The sequence below is a fragment of the Plodia interpunctella genome, chromosome 22, assembly GCF_027563975.2.
Source record: "Plodia interpunctella isolate USDA-ARS_2022_Savannah chromosome 22, ilPloInte3.2, whole genome shotgun sequence".
In the NCBI taxonomy this organism is placed as follows: Eukaryota; Metazoa; Arthropoda; class Insecta; order Lepidoptera; family Pyralidae; genus Plodia; species Plodia interpunctella.
In genome coordinates this window covers 1461564-1483182 of record NC_071315.1, presented here as the reverse complement: position 1 = coordinate 1483182, position 21619 = coordinate 1461564, and the positions used below count along the sequence as shown (strand labels likewise).

At 37.0% G+C, this 21619-nt stretch overlaps 1 protein-coding gene across 4 annotated transcripts in view; it reads right to left on the bottom strand.

Moving 5' to 3' along the window:
• The window catches only part of LOC128679946 (uncharacterized protein), a 31132-nt gene that overhangs the window by 6284 nt on the left and 3229 nt on the right, over positions 1 to 21619 (bottom strand). For all 4 annotated transcript variants that reach the window (XM_053762491.1, XM_053762492.1, XM_053762490.1 and 1 more), the window contains 13 exons: positions 15619 to 15739; positions 11245 to 11352; positions 10220 to 10306; positions 9531 to 9697; positions 7622 to 7720; positions 7373 to 7495; positions 5805 to 5970; positions 5157 to 5335; positions 4434 to 4589; positions 3480 to 3659; positions 2699 to 2823; positions 453 to 563; positions 246 to 342 (listed from right to left, as the gene is read on the bottom strand). In XM_053762491.1, coding sequence (XP_053618466.1) covers positions 246 to 342; positions 453 to 563; positions 2699 to 2823; positions 3480 to 3659; positions 4434 to 4589; positions 5157 to 5335; positions 5805 to 5970; positions 7373 to 7495; positions 7622 to 7720; positions 9531 to 9697; positions 10220 to 10306; positions 11245 to 11352; positions 15619 to 15739 — 1719 coding nt within the window. The remainder of the gene's footprint in view (positions 1 to 245; positions 343 to 452; positions 564 to 2698; positions 2824 to 3479; positions 3660 to 4433; positions 4590 to 5156; positions 5336 to 5804; positions 5971 to 7372; positions 7496 to 7621; positions 7721 to 9530; positions 9698 to 10219; positions 10307 to 11244; positions 11353 to 15618; positions 15740 to 21619) is intronic.

Sequence of the window (21619 nt, the reverse complement as noted above, 5' to 3'; positions counted from 1 at the left end):
TGAGTTTGTATACCAATCTGACTCATGTATAGTAGTTTTCATCGACCACCACTTGCTTCCGGTCAAGGAAAACATCGTGAGGAAACCTGCACACTGGTTGATTGTTATTAACTTGTGTGTGAAATGGAGAAGGCAATGGCAAACCACTCTATTAATAATGCCAAGAAAGTTGTTGTGTGTGTTTCATTACACGTAATGACCACGACCCTCAGCCATGAGGAATACGACTATGAAGAAGATCATACCTCAGGCTTATCTAAAATCACGATTCTGTTTTCGATTTTAGGCGCCAGTTCGCATGATTGCTGCTCCAGATCGTCTAGAGAGGCGCGGCGTGTTAACCTGTGGAGAAATCAGCAGCTTAATTTAAGTAATTTTTTGACGTCATTAAATGTATATCATCCTAAATTTAATAAAGAATTTTGAATTTGTACTTAATCCTAACAACGTACCTATGGTGTGGGTGCGGTGGGTGCGCGGGCTCCGCAGCCGCGGAAGAAGCCCTGCGAAGGGGCGGAGGCCCGTCCAGCTCACTGCCGTCCAACATCTTCACTAGACTGTGTCTGTTAATATGTTTTTATTTGTTTAAATCACAATGTTGACAAACAACACTAATTAATGTAAAGCACCTCAGGTCCTTGCTGATTGATAAATGTTATTATAATTTGAAAGATTTTTTAAATGATAGATTTAGATAAAAATTTAATTAATTTAGTTACTTTATTTATTCGATTTTGTTGTGTGGGATGATAGCATGCTCTCCATTTAAATTTGCACACCCGTGGACGGTGAAACATGTAGGATTAAGCTTTTCTTTTAACACCACATTGTAAAAAAGGAAAAAACCCATGTTTTTTCAAATAAATAATCTTTGTTTTTTGTTTTTGTCTAAAAAAAATAGAAATTTACAAGAATGTGATTTCAAATTCAAATCATTAATTCAGAAATTAGACCTTCACAGGCACTTTTTCTCGTCAATTTTTATATTAAATAGTAATTTCTCACAAGCTACAAAATACTGGCTACATTTTTGAATTGTGTCAAAAGATCTCTCTGGCGAGACGAAGATAGATATTTTTGCTCTCTATATATTAAAGACTTTTTTTCAATAGGACTTCCCCATATTTTCCTCTATTACTTTTTGAATTCAGTAAAGTGATCGAGCTTCAAGTCAATCGATAGAAAAATCCTTTTAAGCCTAAAAAGACATCGTATCACTAATAGAAACCCAAGTGAAAAAAATATTGTGATAATGACAATACTTTCAAGATATGACAAAAATAAAATCACACATTTTTGGACTCGTCCAAACGCTCCGTACTGAATGACACGAACCAGTGACGTCACAACGTGCGATAATGTTCGCGAAGAATGATATGCTTGTTCGACAGCTACATTAAATATTACGTTTATGGTGATGACTTCTTAATAAAAGTTGTTACAAAATTTTCGTTTTGATGTATGTTTTTATAATTACATACTTTTTGAAAATGGACTTTCCAACCAACTTTAAATCTTCGTATTTAGATCCAGCTGCATTGTTACAGTCTATGAGTTATCATAATGATCCTAAATATATCTATTTTATCTAGATTATACATACTTTATACAATTCTCTGACCTTGGCAACTACCCTAATAGGATCACTCTAAAACTAATTACCATTAGCCAAATGGTCTGTGTCTTTTTTCAATAGTATCCATTCTGAAAATCTTCAACTACGCGTTTTAGATTTGATGGTTTCTACTGTGAGTAGATCGTTGCGCCATCTGTCCGTAAACTGTGCGACTTTTCGTCGTTGCCTTTAGTTGGCGATGTATCTGTGGCGTGATAGATGTCGCCACAACCCTAATATTTTGAAGATTCGACTGTGGTTTTACGCCCTGCCTGACGTAAACCCTCATTAGGAATTATATTGCTGATACGGATTGGTCCAATTGGCTTTTCTCCAACCAGTCAAATCAGATACTTTTCTAATGTGAAAAACAAAATTTTATATGGATCATGTACAACAGTAATGTGTTTGTGCAAAAATCATTTCTAATATACTTCAATGAGACCGAAAATATAGTAAATCTTGTCCTATTAATATTATAAATGTGAAAGTTTGTGTGTGTATGTGTGTCTGTTTGTTACTCTTTCACGGAAAATCTACTGGACGGATTGTTATGAAATTTGGTACACGGGTAGAATATAACCTGGAATAACACTTTTTATCCCGGAATTCCCACGGGAGCGCCCCGGGGCGCAGCTAGTATTTAATAAAATTGACTCAATTAAGGTGACATTTAATTATAATAATGTTTAAATATATAATATAAATGTTTAATAATAATAAAATTAATAATAAATAAATATTAGGACAAATTATACAGATTGAGCTAGCCCCAAAGTAAGTTCGAGACTTGTGTTATGGGATACTAATTCAACGATACTATATTTTATAACAAATACATATATAGATAAACATCCAAGACCCGGGCCAATCAGAACAAGATCATTTTTCGACCCGACCGGGGATCAAACCGGAGATCTAACCCGGGATCAGTTCAGGGGCACTCACTTTACCACTGCGCCACCGAGGTCGTCAAAATATTTGAAATACCTTAATACATTTTTTTTATCCAGTCGAATAGCCAATTCTAGAGTAACGTGCATACCTACAACATATTATATAAAAATTATTTACAATCATTACCTTCTGCTAAGAGTGACCAAAGACTGCCTGTGTTTGGAAGGCCTCGCTTTTCCGCTCCTGACAGCGATTGCAGCGAAGTGATTCTGTACCGCCATACCGATCTCTGGACACATATCTTCTGACACCTGGACATGAGAATCTAAGTCGTTACTTATACAAAATTTTCCCTAAGGCCCTTCGCACACAGAGCTAATCAAAAATGTCGGAACTAATCAGTAATTACAATTATATGCCAATTAGAAACTGTGCTCCGCACAAGGTGTTACTCAAATTGTTCAACAAAACTTACTCAAAATTTAATATTTAGTGTTAGCTCGTTTATTTTTAAAACAAAATGTATGAAAACTCGGGTATTGGATTGTAATAGAGTAAAAATAGATGAATTTGATCCTTATTCCCTTAAATAAACAAAATATATTAGAACAAATCACACAGATTGAGTTAGCCCCAAAGTAAGTTCGAGTATTGTGTTATGGGATACTAACTCAACGATACTATATTTTATAACAAATACATATATAGATAAACATCCAAGACGCGGGCCAATCAGAAAAATATAATTTTCCATTATGACCCGATCGGGCATCGAACCCGGGTCCTCGGTTCAGAGGCAAGCACTTTACCACTGCGACACAGAGGTCGTCAAAAGACCTTAACCACCAAGGTTCTGCAAAGACTATCCTCAAATATTTTAAAGTGTCTAATATATGATTTTGATCTTTATTCCCTTAACCACAAGGTTCTGCCAAGACTATCCTGAAATATTTAAAAGTTTACTTACCAAAACTTTACACTTGGGCAGCATAGTAAACCCGTCGTTTCCTTTAGAAAGGTATTGCTTCACGGCCAACCTGTAGTTCTGTTCCCTCTGCAGGTACTCGTCTCCGATCTTGACGACTTGCTCGGCCACTCTCTGCCCGGGGGCCTTGCAAGGGTCGAAGGCGAACGATATGCCCGCCACCTGGAGATATACAACTATCTCAAATCAATCAATCAATATATAGTTGCTACCCGGAGATAAATAACTATCTCAAATAAATAAATAAATCAATATTTATTTACTCCAGGTAGTAAATAAATATTGATTGATTGATTTATTGATTGATGGATAAACAACTGTCTCTAATCAATCAATCAGCACTTATTTGCTACCGGAGATAAACCACTATCTCAAATCGACCAACCAATCAATCAATCAACATATATTTGCAAGAAGACTGTAAACAGATGGTATTTTCATCAATTAAGTCACTTTTGTATTTCAAAACATAGTAAGTTCAAATAAGATTTATATTGTATACCAGATTAGCTTGATCATTCAAAACAGATATTTCCGCAAAAAAATATATGAAACCTTGTCTACGCCAGTACCCCGCCCCGCCCGCGGGGCCAATTCCTGCGCGCGCACTACTAATCTAGTTTTTAGTTTCTTATATTGCATTCCTGTCATTCTATTCTACCAATTTTTATCAACAAGCAATAAAATTATCTAATTTTTCATCGACGACAATTTGTCGTGTCATTTCCAAAATCAATCATTCATAAAATTGACATTACTACAGTACAGAGTAATTAATGTAAAGTCATATAGTAAAACTAATTCTTGTCTGTGTTAAAATTTGAAAAATTGCAATGACAACGCGACCGCAGCGGTCGAAACGCTCTGCGAACCACCCTGTAAGTTCCGTAATGAACAAACCTTAATGTCATAATAATAAGGTAGAATTTTGTTTACCTGTGGAAATCTGCCCTCTAAACTGGGGTACTTTGACACAGCGTTCTCTAACAGCTCCAGTATGGTAGAACCACTCGCTTCTACCACCACCAGGGGGTCCCGCATGGGGATTATGGTGGATAGGTCGCGGAGGGTGAACTCACCCGCGGGGTGGACCTGGGTGCAAATGTTATTATAAATTTTTCAGGTGTTTACAAAAAAACATCTTATCACATTAGTTACCTGTCCCGGGTGTCAGGTATACGCTTTTGTTTGCGGCTTCGCCCACGTGATGTCCCACGGGAGTCATTATTTTTTTCGGGACGAAAAGTATCCTTGTCTTTTTCCGTACTTCAAACTCCAAAATTTCACGAACATCGGTTGAGTAGATAGAGCATGAAGAGGTAGCAAACAAGTTACTTTCGCATTTATAATACTACTAGCTCCCGTAACCGCTCCCGTAGTAATTTCGGGATAAAAAGCACCCTATGTGTTATTCCGGGTTATATTCTACCCGTGTATCAAATTTCAAAACATTCGATCGAGTAGATGACCCAAAGTGAAAAATATCAATCAATCAATCGATCAATTTATTTGTGAAACATTACTTATGTTTGACAAATAAATTGATTGATTGACGATAAAACAGATGTAAAAATTTATGATACTAATGCGTCATGATTCGCTATGTACAGCAATACGATAGAAACTGCGCACAGTAGCTAGTTGAATATAGTGTAATACCTGATCAGATCTGAAGGTGCCGGAGTTGAGCAGCACCAGGTCGGCGCCGGTGGCCGCCAGCAGCACGTCGCAGACCCAGTCCCCGAGGTTGCATTCCTGACGTCGGATGCACGAGAACCTGCCCTCGAGTGGAACACAGAACTTGCCTAACACTTCGTCCATTTTCCCTTCTATCATTGCTGCAAAATTAAAAATGTTTTTAAACGTGTTTTGTTACGCGCGTTGAATGAAACGTGCTCTCTCTGAGCTCCGACGACAATAAAAGTTTGCTTTCACATAATTGAAATTGATTGAATAGCTGCGCCCCGGGGATTCGCTTCCGCGGGAATTACGGTATGAAAATTACCTTGGTATTCCAGATTATATTGTACCCATTTACCAAATTTCATAACACGATTGTTATGTCCGATAGATATGGACCGATGTCCAGTAGATAATGCGTGTAGACGTAACGAACAAACAAACTTACTTTCGCATTTAAAATATTAGTTGGGATAGGACATTACAGCTGTAAAAAATGTAACTAAATAATATTTGTAATATGCATTAACGTACGATATACATGTAATAATTAATAGAGCCAAATTCCAATAAGAACATTCGTATAAATAAATCGTGCGTACATGGCGACCCTGCCAGTAGACTTACCGGAATATTTATCAGTTTTGGCCTTGAGTGTGACGTCTTCAGCATAGGAGCTGCAGACGGGCACCTCCGCGATGTCAACATGCGGCGAATCAGATCCAAACGTTATTGTTATCTTGGAGAATTGACGGAAATCTGTGCCGCTTTTAACAATATATTTATTGTTTATCTGTGAAATATTGGTAGGTTATACTCCAAGATAGGAAATGAAACGAAGAAACTATGTAACATGTAATATTTGTTTATACACATTTGAGTAAATAAACGAATTGAATTTCAGGCGAGGCGTAACTATCGTGGTCCGGTTTGTGAGATTCCCTCTATTATGGTTGAGCTACGCGGTGGCTGACCCCTGCGTCAACTCGTGAACGGGTGCTGCCAGAGGGAACTGGTCATCTCGTTTCTCACATATTTTTATGTAATTTAATCGTGTTTCACATCGATATATATATTATAATCAGCACTCGGATCACAATCATAACCTGTTTTGATATACCTTTTGACTGTGTACATTATGTACTTTTATATATTATTAGAAAAAAAAAACATTGTAAGAAACAATAATGGTAAGCCGATCTGGCATGATAGGGACCAACACTGTTCAAATGAGTTTCTTTCGGCATTTCTTCTCAGCAGTGGTCGTTCCGAAATGCCAGTAGTTTGTAGCTTGTGAGAAATAACTATAAATATAAAAATTGACGAGAAAAAGTGCCTGTGGAGGTCTAATTTCTGAATAAATTATTTTAATTTGAATATCCACCAGCGCTGGTGAATAGTTCCGTCGAGGGTGAGATATCCGTTTACTTTCACTTCGATTGTGAGGAAATCCTATAATAATAATGTAAATAAATGTTCATTTATTTGTATTATCCATACTAATATTATTTTGACGACCTCGGTGGCGCAGTGGTAAAGTGCTTGCCTCCGAACCGAGAAGTTTCGAGTCCGATCCCCGGTCGGGTCATGATGGAAAATGATCTTTTTCTGATTGGCCCGGGTCTTGGATGTTTATGTATATATGTATTTATGATAAAATATAGTATCGTTGAGTTAGTATCCCATAACACAAGTCTTGAAATTACTTTGGGGCTAGCTCAATCTGTGTGATTTGTCCTAATATATTTATTATTTATTAATGAAAAAGACTGACCGCTGTCAGCCGCCAGCGTCGACAATGCAGTCAGGGTTGTCACAAAATATGAAAGACTAGGTATTACCCGGGGCTTCGCTCCCGTGGGAATTTTGAGATAAAATATAGCCTATAGCAAACCTGGATAATGTACCTTTCCAATGGTGTAAGAATTTTTGAAATCGGTTCGGTAGTTTCGGAGATTACCCGCCTCAAACGTACAAACTCACAAACGCTTACCTCTTTATAATAATAGTATAGATAATATAGATGTTTCTGTATATGTTTTAATATTATTTTCCTTGCTTAGCTTCAAACTCTCAGATCTCGCGTTGGCACCTCACCTCTCAGCCCCCATTAACAAACTAGGTCGGTGAGCTGTGCTTAAACGTTGGGTAAACATAAGCCTATGAACTCAGCCCTGAAAAATTAACTCACTCACCTCTAATACTTCGTACACGTGATCGTGACCTCCTAATATCAAATCTATTTTAGTACAGCCCTCAGCTAGCTTGACGTCGTTCGGTGTTCGCATGTGCGTTAAGGCTATAACGTATTCACAACCCTGAAAAAAATTTTTATGTGAAATTTATTTATTTACGAGATATGGCCGTAGACGGAAGAAGTGAGTGGCTGTATCGATGATGATGATGAAAACATATGATGATGAAAACATATGATGATGAATTACCTCTTGTTTTAATTGAGAAGCTAATTTCGTCCCCGCCTGTACGAAGTCTATGAAGGTTACTTCATCTGGATTTATTGTTGCCAAAGTGTCTAACCATTCCTGGAATAAATCAATAATCAACTAGTTGTTCGCCGCGAATAATTTTTTTACAAAATTGTGAATTTAAAAATTTATATTGTGAAAATAAAAACGACTGAACCGATTTTGTTTCGAAATCGATGATATTATTGTAAACTAACATTCTACTTGGGGCAAAAATACATTTTATGTATGTACGTTTGTTTGTTTGTTTGCTTGCTTGCTTGCTTGCTTGCTTGCTTGCTTGCTTGCTTGCTTGCTTGCTTGCTTGCTTGCTTGCTTGCTTGCTTGCTTGCTTGCTTGCTTGCTTGCTTGCTTGCTTGCTTGCTTGCTTGCTTGCTTGCTTGCTTGCTTGCTTGCTTGCTTGCTTGCTTGCTTGCTTGCTTGCTTGCTTGCTTGCTTGCTTGCTTGCTTGCTTGCTTGCTTGCTTGCTTGCTTGCTTGCTTGCTTGCTTGCTTGCTTGCTTGCTTGCTTGCTTGCTTGCTTGCTTGCTTGCTTGCTTGCTTGCTTGCTTGCTTGCTTGCTTGCTTGCTTGCTTGCTTGCTTGCTTGCTTGCTTGCTTGCTTGCTTGCTTGCTTGCTTGCTTGCTTGCTTGCTTGCTTGCTTGCTTGCTTGCTTGCTTGCTTGCTTGCTTGCTTGCTTGCTTGCTTGCTTGCTTGCTTGCTTGCTTGCTTGCTTGCTTGCTTGCTTGCTTGCTTGCTTGCTTGCTTGCTTGCTTGCTTGCTTGCTTGCTTGCTTGCTTGCTTGCTTGCTTGCTTGCTTGCTTGCTTGCTTGCTTGCTTGCTTGCTTGCTTGCTTGCTTGCTTGCTTGCTTGCTTGCTTGCTTGCTTGCTTGCTTGCTTGCTTGCTTGCTTGCTTGCTTGCTTGCTTGCTTGCTTGCTTGCTTGCTTGCTTGCTTGCTTGCTTGCTTGCTTGCTTGCTTGCTTGCTTGCTTGCTTGCTTGCTTGCTTGCTTGCTTGCTTGCTTGCTTGCTTGCTTGCTTGCTTGCTTGCTTGCTTGCTTGCTTGCTTGCTTGCTTGCTTGCTTGCTTGCTTGCTTGCTTGCTTGCTTGCTTGCTTGCTTGCTTGCTTGCTTGCTTGCTTGCTTGCTTGCTTGCTTGCTTGCTTGCTTGCTTGCTTGCTTGCTTGCTTGCTTGCTTGCTTGCTTGCTTGCTTGCTTGCTTGCTTGCTTGCTTGCTTGCTTGCTTGCTTACTCGTAACGCGATAACTTTCGAACCGTTGGTCCGATTTTGATGAAATTTAAAAGGTATGTAAGATATACCAATAGAATTTTTAAGTTCGTGAACTTAAAAATTCGATTCTTAAAATCGAACCGTTAGTCCGATTTTGATGAAATTTAAAAGGTATGTATGTATATATATGATGAGATTTTAAATTTCATCAAAATCGGACCGACGTTTGGAAAGTTATCGCGTTACAAACAAACAAACAAACATACATACATAAAATGTATTTTTGCCCCGAGTAGAATTTAGTTTACAATAATGCGTCGATTTCGAATATGACAAATTTGACTGGGAAAATGAGTCGCTGTAGTGAAAGCTCGAAACATATTTTACACTTCAGCGTTAATTTTGAGAGGGAATTCTTTAAAATTTTAATGTGGTTTCTTTGCGTGTAATGACGTTTACATGATAAATTATAGAAATATGCAAAAAAAAAAGAAGAAAATTTTCAATCAATTCAACTTTGAACCTCATCATCTCGGAAACTACTGATTTCCCAGGCACGGTTTTTTTGGGAAAAATGTTCATATTAATGGGGAGATTACGTGGATGATGTCGGAGGTAATTTTACACCCTGTATTATTAAAAAAAAGAAAGCAGACCTACTTGTTCGACCAATCCTATAAGTCCGATCTTATGCCCGTTGCACATCAATGCGTGCGTGATCTTCCCATCGCCTAATGGTCGCCCCGTCTCGTTGTTTATCACATTGGACATTAACCAGGGAAAGTTGCACTGGGCCACCAGACCCGACAGGATTTCTAGGCCGAAATCTGAAAATGTCATAAAGTTTTTTTTTTTTTTACAAAAATAAATTTTTTCACACAATCATTTATGATTTTATGATTAGAGAGATCTTGTTGCAATCAACACATGCAAAAAAAAATCATGTTCATGCAATAAACCGTTGCGGGGTCCTCTCGTCGGAAGCCGATGCTCACCTAGCATCCATAGTACAATCCACACTAATATTATAAATGCGAAAGTCTGTTTGTCTGTCTGTTCCGCTTTCAAGGCTAAACCGCTAGACCAATTTTGATGAAACATGGTATGCACATAGTTAAATACCTCGGTTCAAACATAGGCTACTTTTTTCCAAAAATCAACCCGCCAAATGACTATAATGGGGGGGTTTGTTCCACTTTCGCAGATAAATTTACGCGGGCGAAGCCGCGGGCCAAGAGTAAATTATAATACCAAGATCGTAAATCGAAGCGTTTTGGCCGAAGATGAATGAAATGACGATTTACAATTGATTCTCGGCATTTCATGGTATTGAATTTAAAAAATCTTACCAAAATCGTGGTTTCCGAACACAGCGCAGTGCGTGCCGACCTCGTTTAGCACCGGGACCATTTGTTCACCCTTCGTGAACGTGCTCACTGAAAATATATAAAAAAACTAAGGAAAATGAATTAATTGATACATTGTATTAGAAAAATGTATTTAAATATAGCAGCTTACTGCTAGGCGTAGATAGGTGTTAGTAACGTTAAAAACGTTGGTAACGTTAAAAACGTTAGCAACTTTAAAAACGTTAGTAACGTTAAAAACGTTAGTAACGTTAAAAAACGTTAGTAACGTTAAAAACGTTAGTAAAGTTAAAAAAGTTAGTAACGTTTAAAACGTCTTCAACGTTAATAACGTTCAGTTTCAAATAATTTATTCAGATATTAGACCTACACAGGCACTTTTTCTCGTAATTTTTTATGTTTATAGTTATTTCTCACAAGCTACAAACTACTGGCATTTCGGAACGATCACTGCTGAGAAGAAATGCCGAAGGAAACTAAACTACAAAGTGTTAAAGACTGTGTTAAAAAATCTAAAAAAGCGACAAGGCCGCGAATTGGATTCCAAAAGAAGCGCGTTCCGTAATATTTATGTTTCTGAGATGATTTATATATTTCGTGTATAATTTTTTTGTCAGCATACAATTAGCTTGTTTATGTGATCCTAGCTTCTGCCCGCGACTTCGCCCGCATACATTTCCCCCGGGAAGTATGTCCTTCTCCCCTATGTCCTTCTCCGTACTTTAAACTACATGTATGACAAATTTCAAGATTGGTTGAGTATCTATATACTCAACCAATCTTGAAATTTGGCATACCCTTTACGCTCTATAGCGTAAAGGGCTAACAAACAAACTTACTTTCGCGTTTATTGTATTAGTTAGGATTAGAATTACATACAAATGTATACAGAGGACATACACGAGAGGATATGGAGTGGTACGATTTTAGAGCGGAAACACATCATATTTCATTCCATATTTCTTCCCGTGGACAAGGCGACTAAGGGATATAAATGGATTACATACACATGCTGGGTGAGAAGACGTCTCCGCTGAACAGTATGAGTGGATTCAGATCATGGAGCGCCTTCACAGCTGTGGAAAACCTTAGGGCTCCGCCCACTGGCTCTGTGTCTGAAAAGAAAAAAAAAAAAGATTTTTTTTTTGTATGAAGTCACGAGAGAAAATGTAATAACAACAACTACTGCATGGATTTTCATGCGGCGATTTCACCAATAGATATAGTGATTCCCGAGGAAGGAAATTCCGGTGTGAAGAAAAACATCGTGTGGAAACCTGCACACTGGCGGACATTTTAGTTCCCTAGTGTTTATGCGAATACCTGCCACTAGATGGCGGTAAGTAGTCGTAAAAGTTATGTCATCATAACATAACCTGTTTTGATATACCTTTTGACTATGTACATTATGTACTTCTATATATTATTAGAAAAAACATTGTAAGAAACAATAATGACATGATAGGGACCAACACTGTTCAAATGAGTTTCTTTTGGCATTTCTTCTCAGCAGTAGTTTGTAGCTTGTGACAAATAACTATTCGATATAAAAAATGACGTGAAAAAGCGCCTGTGAATCTCGAATTTCTGAATAAATTATTTGAATTTTAATTTGTGTGATGCCTTTACGCGACTTGAATAAAATTTGATACCAGTGTTAGTAATAACATCCATGATTTTATACCTATTTTATCTAAAACATACATATTTTTTTAACTATTTTCTGACCTTGTCATCTATCCTATATATTATTATTAGTTGTAAAATGTTATATTGTGATGCTTTCCCACTTTGTCATAACTAGTTACCTAATTTGTAAGTATATAATACACAAAGACACCTTGAGTTATCACAATATTATTTTAATAAATGTATGGTCATTTGTTCTCTATCGGATGTATACTTGTTCAAAGAAATGATATCAAACAGGCCAGTAAACAGGAAGAGACATAGTAATCCTCGAAAAATATTTTCTGTATACAGTAGAACATTTATTTGTAGCCACACACACATACATCAATGTTAATACAAAAAAAAAATAACTGACACAATAAACGGGTATACAACAAACACACATAAGAAACGTGTATGTGTGCTGCAGCAATACAAAAAGGTCATGGCTCAACGATGATGTTGCTCCTCGGGGAGCAACGCGTTGATTTTCAGCCATAGCCAACAGGAAGTGGAGAGCAAACAAGAAGAGTAATCAATCAGTAAATCAATAAAGTTACTTACATAGAACATTACATGGAATTATGTACGCAATGTCGTTGTTTGTCTAAACGCGACATATGATTTTTTCAGGGACTTCCCCTTAAGCTTAGTTACTTCCTTGGTGGTGCGAGTGGTACGATTTTAGGGCGTTATCACACGCCACAGAGGTCGTACATGTATTTATATTTAAATAACAGCACAACGCGGCGCTACCCGCATGATTATTTTCAAAAAATACTCACGTTTTTATGCACTGTAACGCCATTTATTTTATAAAGCGCCATTGAATAACAAACTTTATGAACAAATCCTAAGAGAATCGCGTACTTTTGGGATAAAAAGTACCATATGTGTTAATCGAAGGTATCAGCTATCCAGATGTTATTTATAAGTTTCATAAAACAATTGACTTAAGATTTACCGGTTTGAGCGTGAAGTAGTAACAAACATACAAACTTTCGCCTTTATAATATTAGTGGGATGACGTTTTGTCATGATAAATTAGCGAACTAATCAACAGGATGTCAATTTTGCTGACGATGAGTCACAAAAATGAGTACAAATTCAAAACCTAGCAAGGGACAACTCCTTGAAAAATCGGGTCTTTGCTTTTTACGGGCGTATAGGCTATAACGCACAGATTCGCAATATAAAAATATTAAAAAACAATGTGAAAGTTCGATTTTTAAAATCTTTAAACCTAGCAAGTACACATCCGTATGATTTACACGACAAAACATTAAAAACACCATTTCAATAACTAGCAAGTCCCAAGACAATTTTATAATCCTAGTAAGTGGAAGCCCGGGGCAAAACTCCGTCGACGTACTTAATACTCTTACTTTGAATTCTTTGGTAGATGTTAAATTTGTGAATGGAAGTAGAAATATGTTCTACAAATTAGATTTTGACGATCAAAGAGGTCGATTTTCTTGTTAAAAAATTTGATGTAAAGCGACTACCAGAAACTATTGATGGTCCAAGAGGAATCAAACAAAGCAAGAAAGAATGGCATTTTAACAAAACTGGTACCGCTTATGCCTAGAAATCGAAAACAATTTTGGTTAAATTTACCAGGGGGGCAAATGATAGAACAATAAGATTTGTTTTTAACTTGTATGTTTAAACTCTTTTAACTATGTCTCTTTTATTACTTTTAAAAAATAAATATTAGCTTCGTAAACCTACTTTTCTAACGTTTACGTTCTTTGAAAATGTATGCACAAAGTAATAGTGACTGATAAAGAACAGAATACACTTACAAGCTTTAATAAATGATCATTGTGCCTGAGATAAATTTATTCGACAAATTTAATAATATAGTAAGTGCACTTGCCAGGTCTAGAAATTGTGAAGCCTGTTATTTTAAAATAAAGATACAATTTATTTATTAGTAAGTGCCATAAAATTTGTTCCATAACATTTACGCTTTATTTAACATACACGGTATCTAGCCGAGGATATAACGCATTTTTTGATCTGACTCTCGCCTTTATACCCTTTATAGTTTCGGAGTGGCAAGACTTCAAAGTAACCAACTCGTTTTTTGTCTCTACTGTAAATTTTATCTCATGACACTTACTAGGTTTTGAATTTGTACAGCCGAATACTGAAAATCGACTGAGACACCGCACTCTCGTAAACTCCGGAGTTACGTCTAATCTAAATCAAATAAATAATTATATTAGGACGAATCACACAGATTGAGCTAGCCCCAAAGTAAGTTCGAGACTTGTGTTATGGGATACTAACTCAACGATACTATATTTTATAACAAATACATATATAGATAAACATCCAAGACCCGGACCAATCAGAAAAAGATCATTTTCCATCATGACCCGGCTGGGGATCGAACCCGGGACCTCTCGGTTCAGTGGCAAGAATTTTGCCACTGTGCTACCGAGGTCGTCAAGGTTTATGAAATAAATAATTGTATTTTGTATTAGGTATATAGTCGCTATATAGAAACTAGATGATTCAATATAATTATAATGAAAGAGAGCAATGAACTTGCAATCAAATTGGCGCGCTCAAGGTAAACCAATTCGATGTAATCATTACGAGTAAAAAATTGTACACAGAATATTTTACAATTCTGTCAGAATTTCCATACTTTTAGAATTGTAAGAACAAGAACAAGAGTCCGTTGCCATCAAATAATTAGGTATTTGTCTAACAATCACTAATTAGTGAGTGTGAACATCATGGAGAAGACATAGTCGAAACAAGGCGATTTACTGGTGGTCTGTTCGATGTCGTAGACATCGTTGTAGTGTATGACTGACTTGTTAGTGACTGGACATCATGGAGCAGACATAACAGTTGTAATTTATGACTGACTTGCAAGTGACTGGACATCATGGAGCAGACATAACAGTTGTAATTTATGACTGACTTGCAAGTGACTGGACATCATGGAGCAGACATAACAGTTGTAATTTATGACTGACTTGCAAGTGACTGGACATCATGGAGCAGACATAACAGTTGTAATTTATGACTGACTTGCAAGTGACTGGACATCATGGAGCAGACATAACAGTTGTAATTTATGACTGACTTGCAAGTGACTGGACATCATGGAGCAGACATAACAGTTGTAATTTATGACTGACTTGCAAGTGACTGGACATCATGGAGCAGACATAACAGTTGTAATTTATGACTGACTTGCAAGTGACTGGACATCATGGAGCAGACATAACAGTTGTAATTTATGACTGACTTGCAAGTGACTGGACATCATGGAGCAGACATAACAGTTGTAATTTATGACTGACTTGCAAGTGACTGGACATCATGGAGCAGACATAACAGTTGTAATTTATGACTGACTTGCAAGTGACTGGACATCATGGAGCAGACATAACAGTTGTAATTTATGACTGACTTGCAAGTGACTGGACATCATGGAGCAGACATAACAGTTGTAATTTATGACTGACTTGCAAGTGACTGGACATCATGGAGCAGACATAACAGTTGTAATTTATGACTGACTTGCAAGTGACTGGACATCATGGAGCAGACATAACAGTTGTAATTTATGACTGACTTGCAAGTGACTGGACATCATGGAGCAGACATAACAGTTGTAATTTATGACTGACTTGCAAGTGACTGGATCATCACGGAGTAGACATAACAGAGACAAGGCGACTCACTGGTAGTCTGCTCGATGTTATAGACATCGTTGTAGTGTATGATGATCACGTCGTCTCCCATGCCTCGGCCGGCCAGCTGGTTGACCGCCCTGCGGCCCACCTGACGGACTTCTAGTGACGCCTGTGGAAATATACATTTATTTATTTACCAATTCATACAGTCACATCAACCAACCCAAATTCATTGCAAACTTGCCGCCTAGCGCGTCATGGAGGTTCAGGCGGGGTAACTTGATGTGCTGTTGGCTGTGCAAATAGATTACACGATAAAAATGAATACTACTTCTTTCAAACTAGCTTTTACCCGCGGGTCCGCCCGCGCCTATTTTACGGGATGAAAAGTACCCTATGTCCTTGTCCGTACTTCAAACTACATGTATGCAAAATTGCAAGAAGATTGGTCGAGTAGATAGAGCGTGAAGAGGTAACAATCAAACAAACTTACTTTCGCATTTATAATATTAGTTACGATGTATTGGTTCATCTTGCTGTCGTAGGACTAAAGATTACAAAATGTAAGTAGCAAATAATAAATAAAAACAGTACATAACATAGAATATTCAGTCGGTGAATAGTGTCATAAGAAAATAGAGACTTATCTAAATAACTTATATTACCATTCGCACGCAGACATTTGAAGCCAATTCAAGACAATAAATAGTAATATAGCACAAGTTCAAAAAAAAAACTCTAAATAGTTGTAAATCATGCGCCAAAAAACGTTTCATTACAGGGACAGAAATATAAAATAAAATAAAAGTAGGAACTCGAATTCAAATCATTTATTCAGAAATTAGACATGAACAAGACGCGGCTGGTTTTTTCCGACCTTTTACCAAATGTTAAAATTAATTAAATGTGACAGGGTGCCACAGACTTCTCAATGCACACGCACGTTTTGATAAATGTACAGCGAATCCAACACAGGCACAGCTTTACAAAGCCATATTATAATAACCTTCCAGGAAAAGGGCTGATAGTAAAACGTAAATGGATTCGGAAATTTTCCACGGAGGCGAGGCCTGTGTACCTATCAATCATAGCTTGTCTCATATTTATTCTCGTTACAACAATATTATATTATTTCATACCCGAACATTATGCGTTGCCACTTTCTCATACTTTTAATGCTAATGTAACGCCAAAGTCTTTACAAAACTCTTTATTTAAGTTTAATCATAATATTTACTAGATCATAATGTATAGATACGAAGTCAGCGTTTTAATGATTGCTTCCAGCCTTTGAGCGTCGGCGGCGCTGTCATTTAAAATTTTCAAGATTTAGCATAGACAAGAACCAGTTTTACTACTATATGACTTTAAAATATTAATCTGTAATGTGGTAGTGTCAATTTATATATGAATTCATTCATTTTGGAAATGATTCCTTCCTCGAGAAAATTGACAGAACGCAATGACAGCGCGACCGCAGCGGAATTACACATCGGTCCAATATCGAAGCCAATGTACAGCCAGCAGTAAATTAACCCGCCGAAAATCATTGCAACTTCAATGCTATTGTCATGACTTAAGGAATATATCTAGCTGCACACGAGAGCCACGATAAAAAAATTATCATTTCATTTCAAAATTCAGCTTAGCACAAAAAAATTGACCGCTTTGGCCACATTATTTGCCTTTAAACAACTCAACGGGCCAACTCTTGTTGGCCCAATGTCTAACCGAAGGGGTGCTGCAAGGTCAAGTACTTGCGATTCTCATCCGGTCATCAGCGTCAATTGGTGTATCCAACTGAGGTGTCTGTCTAGCCAGATTTAAGAATATTACATTGTTATAATAATATCTAATGTTCAATGTCAGACAGACATGACGCATCTATAAGGGAAGGGTTCCGTTTTTGCCATTTGGCTACGAAACACGAAAAAGGTATATGTGCGTTTAATATCTGTCATTTAATATATAATTATGCGATGCCAAAGTTTAATAGTAGTTATACCTACAGAATGTAACAAAATAGCTGAATATACTTAAACTAGCGTCCCGTCCCGGCTTACCTCGGATAAAACCATAATAAAAAAGTAGCCTTCTGAATCTAAGTTTCCGAAGGTCAATCTTTGCGCCAAATTCGTCAGGTAGTTTTTTAGTTTATTGATAACAAATAAAAAATAGATTTTTTTTATAATATTAAGTATGGATAGGGATTAGTATATTAAGTAGTATGGATTACTAGACGACGAAGTGATAAGGTATTCTTTACACCAGGAGTTCATGTAAAATCAAGTCTAAGGTAAGGTAAGAACGTTTATGTAATGTGCACATTTTTTAACCCCCGACGCAAAAAGTTCGCCCTATCCAACACTTGTGGAACACACTCTGATATGTTACATATAGGTAGGTTATCAGATACTTTTGAAACAGGTCCTATGTCACACAACAAAAAACTGATTAATCAAAGTGACATTTAATTAACGTGTTTTAATAAATGTGTCTATGGACTTTTTTATCAGGCAACTATTTAAAAGGCTAAATAATAAATTAAATTTACACATTTTAACCCCCGACGCAAAAAGTGGGGTGTTATAAGTTTGCCTGCTAAGTGGTGTCTGTCCGTCTGTGTGGTCAGGTGGCACAGTAGCTTATCAACGGGTGAACCGATTTGGATGTTTTTTTTTTATTCGATAGCAAATTTTTATGCGGTTATTTTTCGATATGTTTGATCAAAATCGGTTCAGCCGTTCATAACTAGTAGCGAAATGAATATTGAGAGACGGGGTTTTTTTTTTTAATTCGTCTAACAAAGATAATGGACAGATTATATAGTTAAGTTGGCCAGGACAGGACAGAGATGGTTGGCGGAGACGGAAGGAGGCAGCAGATGATGATAGTTAAGTTTACCTAGGTATATAAACCGAGTTTCGGGCTGACATTGGAAAAATACTGGACGAAAACCCCATTATAATACGGCTAAGGCACGCGTGCTCCGATTAGGTCAAATGCAGTGGGCGACATGAATTCCATAAACTGTCAAGGTTACATGGTTAAACTGGTTGCAAGGCCGCATAATTTTTAATTGCGATTTTAAACCATTGTTTTGATAATGAGCTCACTGTTAAAGCTGATGAGGTTTTAATTAAGTAATATACACTTCATAGCTCATAGAGCTGTGTAGCGCAGTATGTTGCGATTCAAACACATCGACCGAGTGAGGAACACTGCGCTGCGCTCGATAACAAACATTGTTGATGTGGCTACTAAGGCAGCTGGACTGAAGTTGGATTGGGCGGGTCACGTCTGCCGCATGCATCCAGAGAGATTGGCCTCATGGATTCCAACCAGGAAAAGAGGAAGGTTTAGGACGAGATGGTGGGATGACATCAAAAAGTTCGACAAAGAATGGCATGAGAACATAAAGGATAGGAATGCGTGGAGGAAGTTAGGGGAGGCGTTTGACCAGCAGTGGGACTCAAACAGCTAATAAAATATATATATATATACACTTCAGATCTTAAAATAATGTTGTAAGGATTATGGATTTTAAATAGAATGGGAAAAGAACTAGGGGCAAGCCGAAGAAGAGGTGAATTGAATCAAAATCAAATCATTTATTCAGAAATTAGGCCTTCACAGGCACTTTTTCACGTCATATTCAAAATTAAATTACATTTACCGAATCTACAAAATTTTACCGAAGCATTTCGGAACAACTGCTGAGAAGAAATGCCGAAAGAAACTCATTCAAACAGTGTTGGTCCCTATTATGCCAGAAAGGATTATCATCTTTTAAATACAAATGTATGTATAATTTTTTATCAGTAATATAACAATGTAAGTACACAATAAAGTACATGGTCAAAAGGTATACTATACCTTTAGACCATGTAGTTATGATATGAAACATATTATGATTGTGATCGAGTGCGTTAGGAAGGATATGGCTAACTAAAGAAGTAACAGATCGGTTAACATCAGACAGGGAGAACTGGAGGAGACTGACATGTTGTACCGCCATATAAAGTGGGATAAGGGTAGGCTGATGATTATATAGTTCAGATCAAATTTTAGACCGTCCTTCGTAACATCTTTTTCATAAAATCAGACATTTTTATTATAGGACATCTACAACTTCGGTCAAAAATAATTTTTTTGTATGTGTATGTTTGTAACGCGATAAATTTCGAACCTATGGTCTGATTTTGATGATTTTGAGTTACGTAGATTATGTGTCAATAGAATTTTGTGTTCGTTTTGTGAAATCTTCACAATTTTGTAAAAATATCCTTGTGTTCGCGAGGTATATGTTCGCGGCGAACAACTAGTATAAAACAAAGACGCTTCCCTAAAGGTTACCATGAAACATAACACATACCTATTCACACATTCTTTCTTTTTTTTACACGATGCGTACACGATATGGGAAAAAGAGACACGGTAGCAACGTGCTACGTAATTGTATGTTTCGTGGTAGGCCGTCCGTTGTCCGTTATCTGCCGGTCTGTCCCTATGTATGCTTAGATCTTTGAAACTACGCAACAGATTTTGATACGGGTTTTTAAATAGATAAGAGAGATTCAAAACAAGGTTTAGTTATATAATTTATGATGGTTTTACCGAAACAAAGCCGGTACGGCCTAGGAGATAATCTATGATAGGAGATAATCTTCCGATCCAATCAAAACGTCCCAACTAATATTATAAATGTGAAAGTAAGTTTGCTTTTTTGTTACCTCTTCACGCATGATCTACCGGATCGATTGTTATGAAATTTGGTACACGAGTAGAAAATAACTTGGGATAACAAATAAAATGTTGTAACACATAGGGTACATTTTCGGGATTAAAAGTACCCTATGTTACATATAGGATACCTTTTATCCCAAAATTCCTACGGAAGCGAAGCCCCGGGGCCAGCTAGTACTTAATAACACAACTACTAGTCTAATAAAATTCTGAAAGTGATCCTAAGTTACGCCGAAACTTATTAAACATACCCTTAATCACCTCGTACGACATACGCGGGAGGATAAGTAGTAGTTCTATTTTAGGATAGTACCATACCATTAAGTGTAACCCATTTAAAATCAAACTTTATTAAAATATTTTTTTTATTAAATTACAACTAAAAAGAAAAAAATTATAACAAAAAAAAATGCTATAAAGTAGTTTAATATAGCTTAAATTGTCTATTGTTAGAATCATAGATGAAGGAAATATATTAATTTTATCTATGGTTGGTCATCTACAATGACCATTGCACATTGATATCAAATGATCGTAAGAACGTCACAAATATTTTACTATTATGGCATTTAGAACCTTATTAACATATTTTTTCTTGTTATTAACACTCAAAAATGCGGTGAATATGAAAAAGTATTGCTGTCAATAAAGTTCAAATTCGCATGAGTACAGAAAACCTCAAAAACATCCCTTTCGATTGATAACGTTGATTTATGTTACTTGTCCGTATTCAGTCACAGGCGTTCATTTGTATACTGAATTTCAACCAAATCGATTCAATATTTACGGAGAAATCAAGCTGTGTGAAGATCGACAGACAAACAATAGTTGCACGTAATAGAAATATCCTAAAAGGGCGTAAAAAAAATATATATAAAAAATCAAGATACAGAATCCTCCCTACGAGAGTTCAACTCACGCTTGACCTTGATGATCTTATCAATTTCATCTCAGGACAGACTATAAAGATCGCTCATTGTGGCTATAAAACCGACTAGATCGAAACGAGTGTTTATTTACGTCGATAGGTTTCTTGACGACCTCCGTAGCGGCGTAGTGGTCGACACGCCTGTCCGCTATCTAGAAGTCCTGGGTTCTGTATAAGTGGACGCACGAAATAAACGTGGGCGAAGTCATGGGCAAAAGCTAGTTATCAATAAATGTGTGTGCTTGCAGCAACCCAAAAAGCAGGCTCAGTAGATTTCCTATGCCCAATGATTTTAGCTGTGCGTTGGCTAGTCTAGTGGAGATGACCAAGGATATTTTATTCTAGATAATATATATATTAATTAGGCTGGTAGCT